This window comes from Postia placenta, assembly GCF_002117355.1.
Source record: "Postia placenta MAD-698-R-SB12 unplaced genomic scaffold POSPLAscaffold_219, whole genome shotgun sequence".
NCBI classification, from domain to species: domain Eukaryota; kingdom Fungi; phylum Basidiomycota; class Agaricomycetes; order Polyporales; family Adustoporiaceae; genus Rhodonia; species Rhodonia placenta.
Genome location: NW_020170050.1, coordinates 29 through 2,855, shown reverse-complemented (window position 1 = coordinate 2,855; position 2,827 = coordinate 29). Strand labels below are relative to the sequence as shown.

Below are 2,827 nucleotides of genomic sequence, written 5' to 3'. Positions count from 1 at the left end.
GTTCGAGGGTGTACCGACCGGTAGGTTTGAACGGCGGGGGGTCGGTCGAAAGCTTAGGCATGATGGATAGAGGGTCGCCCTTGATGTTTCGAAGTATCCGAAATTGTTCGGGGACGGCACCAAGGACGGGTCGGGTTTTGAGAGCGACAGGCTTGTATTTCTTCTTTGTTGCGGCGAGGATCTTGTGCGTTGAAGGGGTAGAAGTCGATGTCGTCGAAGGAAAGGGGAGAATCGAGTTGGAAAACTGTGAGATGGACTTCGTCGGAACGGGAGCTGGCGGAGTCGAAGCGAACGGAGCTGAAAATAGAAGAGTTGAAGCCCACGTCGAAGCGTTTGACGGAGCGGCATTAGCAGCTGTAGTGTCCGAAGCGTAAAGAGACTGCAAATATGATGAGACGGAGGTGCATGCGGAGAGATACAGCGACGAAACAGTGTTCAGAGTCGAGGAATCAATAGGAGAGACGAAGGAAATACTCGGTTTTACCCCATCGTAGTCGATGACTAGCGCGGCTTCTCCTTGATCATGGGGAATCAATTCCTCGAAGCTAGAAAATGCGATTGGCGACACCCGAGAGAGTGCTGCCGGCTTCGCGATCTTCCTCGCGCGTACGTCGGAATCGTGACGGTTTCGCCGGTGTTCGGGCAGAGGATCGTAATGGTCTGGTTCTCGTCGGCGAAGTTCTTGACGACGCTCTGCGTGAGCATGTCGAAGGGTCGGCCGAGGAGGATGTCGTACGCTGCGTTTCGAATGACGTGAGCCTGGAGATACAATACGATCTCACCGATGCGGAAGGGAACATTTCGAATGAGTCCTAACGATCGGTCCACCTCGCCGTTCGCCGATTGCATGTTCAGCTGGATTGTAGGATCGAAGAGGAGGTTGAGGCCGAGACAGACCTCTTCTGACATGGCGACGATTTGCGAACCTGGGTCGACGATGCATTCGATCTGCTCTTTGTTGTCAATCAAAGCGATGATTGAGCGAATCGCGTTCGAATCGCGTGCGACGGTGAATTCTGCGGGGTGCTCGCCGTGAGGGATGTGCTTGAGGTATGTTTCGTAGGGGTCGGGGACGATTGTAGCACCAGGTTCCAATGTTGCACCTGAACACGAGAGCTGGTTGACGGCCGTGACCTCGTCGGCGCCGATTTCTACGACGGGGGCCGACGCGACGGGTTCCGTCGAGACTCGCTTGGGGGTGACGGCGTCGCGGTACTTGGTTCGAACGTCGGGCGCGATCGACAGCAACTCTTCTGGGGTCAGCGTGACGAACTGCGACTTCATCGAATGCTGGAAGATTTCTTCGGCGAGCTTCGGCTGGATAACGGGGACAATGGTCTTGTACGCTGGTTCCTTGCCCTTGTCGTTCGAGGGTTTCGGCGGAGTTGCGAAGTTTCGAACGTTCGGTGGGGCGTATGTTGCGTCGCGAGCGTTTGCGAAGGGGTGTACTGGTGGTGCTGGGGGAGCGGATGTAGTAATAGGATGAGACGTGGATTGCGTAGGCGAGGAGGAAGACGGCGCGGGTGCTGCTGCTGGTATCGTCGTAGGCGGGGCCGTGCTTGTCGAAGTGCTCGGGGGTGCCGCCACTCCTTTCGATGTACCAGATCCAGAGGCTTCCGCGCTCCTCGGGATGGCTGTCGTCGTAGGCTTCTTCCGCTGTAGAATCTCGACGCCGTCGAAGACCTCCCTTCGCTTCCGAAGCTGAAGGAGTTCTCGCTCGAGCGCCTCGATCCTGCCGCTAGTGTTGAGCGTGAATGTTTGCACAGTCGAGCGATCGTCGATCTCGAAGAGCATCGTCGGAGTGGCGGGTGCTGCGGGATTTCTTCTATGCCACTCGTAGATTCGATCTCGTATTGTGAGACCAGGGATAGTGCGGGGACAGAAACTTCTGTTTGGAAGAACGATCTTGCCTTCGGTGTTCCGTTTGCACTTGCCGTCCCGAATGTCGATTTCCGCGAACTCGCAGGTGCCTACCCTGCAGCCACGATTGCCGCAGTAGTGGCACGTCTGTTCAGCTCCGGTGTTCTCGTGGATGTGGACGGCAGCTTGTTGTCTCGGTGCGGGGGCGTGGTTGTGCGTCGCGTGTGTTGTCGGCTGAATAAGTGTCGCGATCGTCCTCGACAGGCTTTCGATGATCATCGAGATGTCTTTGGTCTTGATCATCCCGGGGGGCACCGTTGTCGAAGTGTTCGATGTCGAAGCGATAGCTTGGTTCGCCGCGGTCGTAGGTGTGCTCGATGTACCGTGTAGAATGAAAGTAGCCGCCGCGTGAATCTCTGCCATGGTGTATGGGTCGTCGGCGTAGTGATCGGGGTGCTTGAGGTGTAGTCGGTGATAGGCGCCGAGCCCCGCTGGGCCCCGATACACCTCTTTTCGGCACTCACATCCCGCCCGGCACTTCGACTCAGTCTCCCAACACTTCGATTTCGCCTTCGACGCTCTTCGACACCTTCGACGGTGCGCGACGCTTACTCGAAGCTCGGCACGGTCGTCCCGATGCCTCGCGCGTAGATCCCGGGACATCTTCCGCATTCGGCGAACAATAGGGCCACTTAACGCCGCTCGGCCAAGCGCGCGCTTCGCTCCAAGCCACACCGAAGTAGCCGGTCTTTCCCGATTAGGTATCGAACCTCGCGGCATGCCTTCAACGACGGATACCGGTCCGAAGTGGCCATATGTTGCCCTTCATCTCCGTGTTCGGCATGATGTCACTCTACCGATGGACTTGATGCGTGCCACTCGGTGAGGCAGCTTCTTGAGGAACAATGCAAAGCCCCTTGTACCAGTGTGCCACTCTCGAATAGTCGTAGCGTCCTGTGTAGTATAA

The 2,827-nt window shown here is 57.0% G+C and overlaps 1 protein-coding gene across 1 annotated transcript; it reads right to left on the bottom strand.

Annotated features, from left to right (window-relative positions):
* Nucleotides 1-545: 545 nt before the first annotated feature.
* POSPLADRAFT_1162483 (hypothetical protein) lies at nucleotides 546-2,523 on the bottom strand (the record flags this gene model as incomplete). Its single annotated transcript, XM_024487731.1, has 3 exons — nucleotides 546-579; nucleotides 611-1,346; nucleotides 1,602-2,523. The coding sequence occupies 3 exons, from the start codon at nucleotides 2,521-2,523 to the stop codon at nucleotides 546-548; spliced, it is 1,692 nt and encodes a 563-aa protein (XP_024332686.1).
* Between the last annotated feature and the right edge of the window lie 304 nt (nucleotides 2,524-2,827).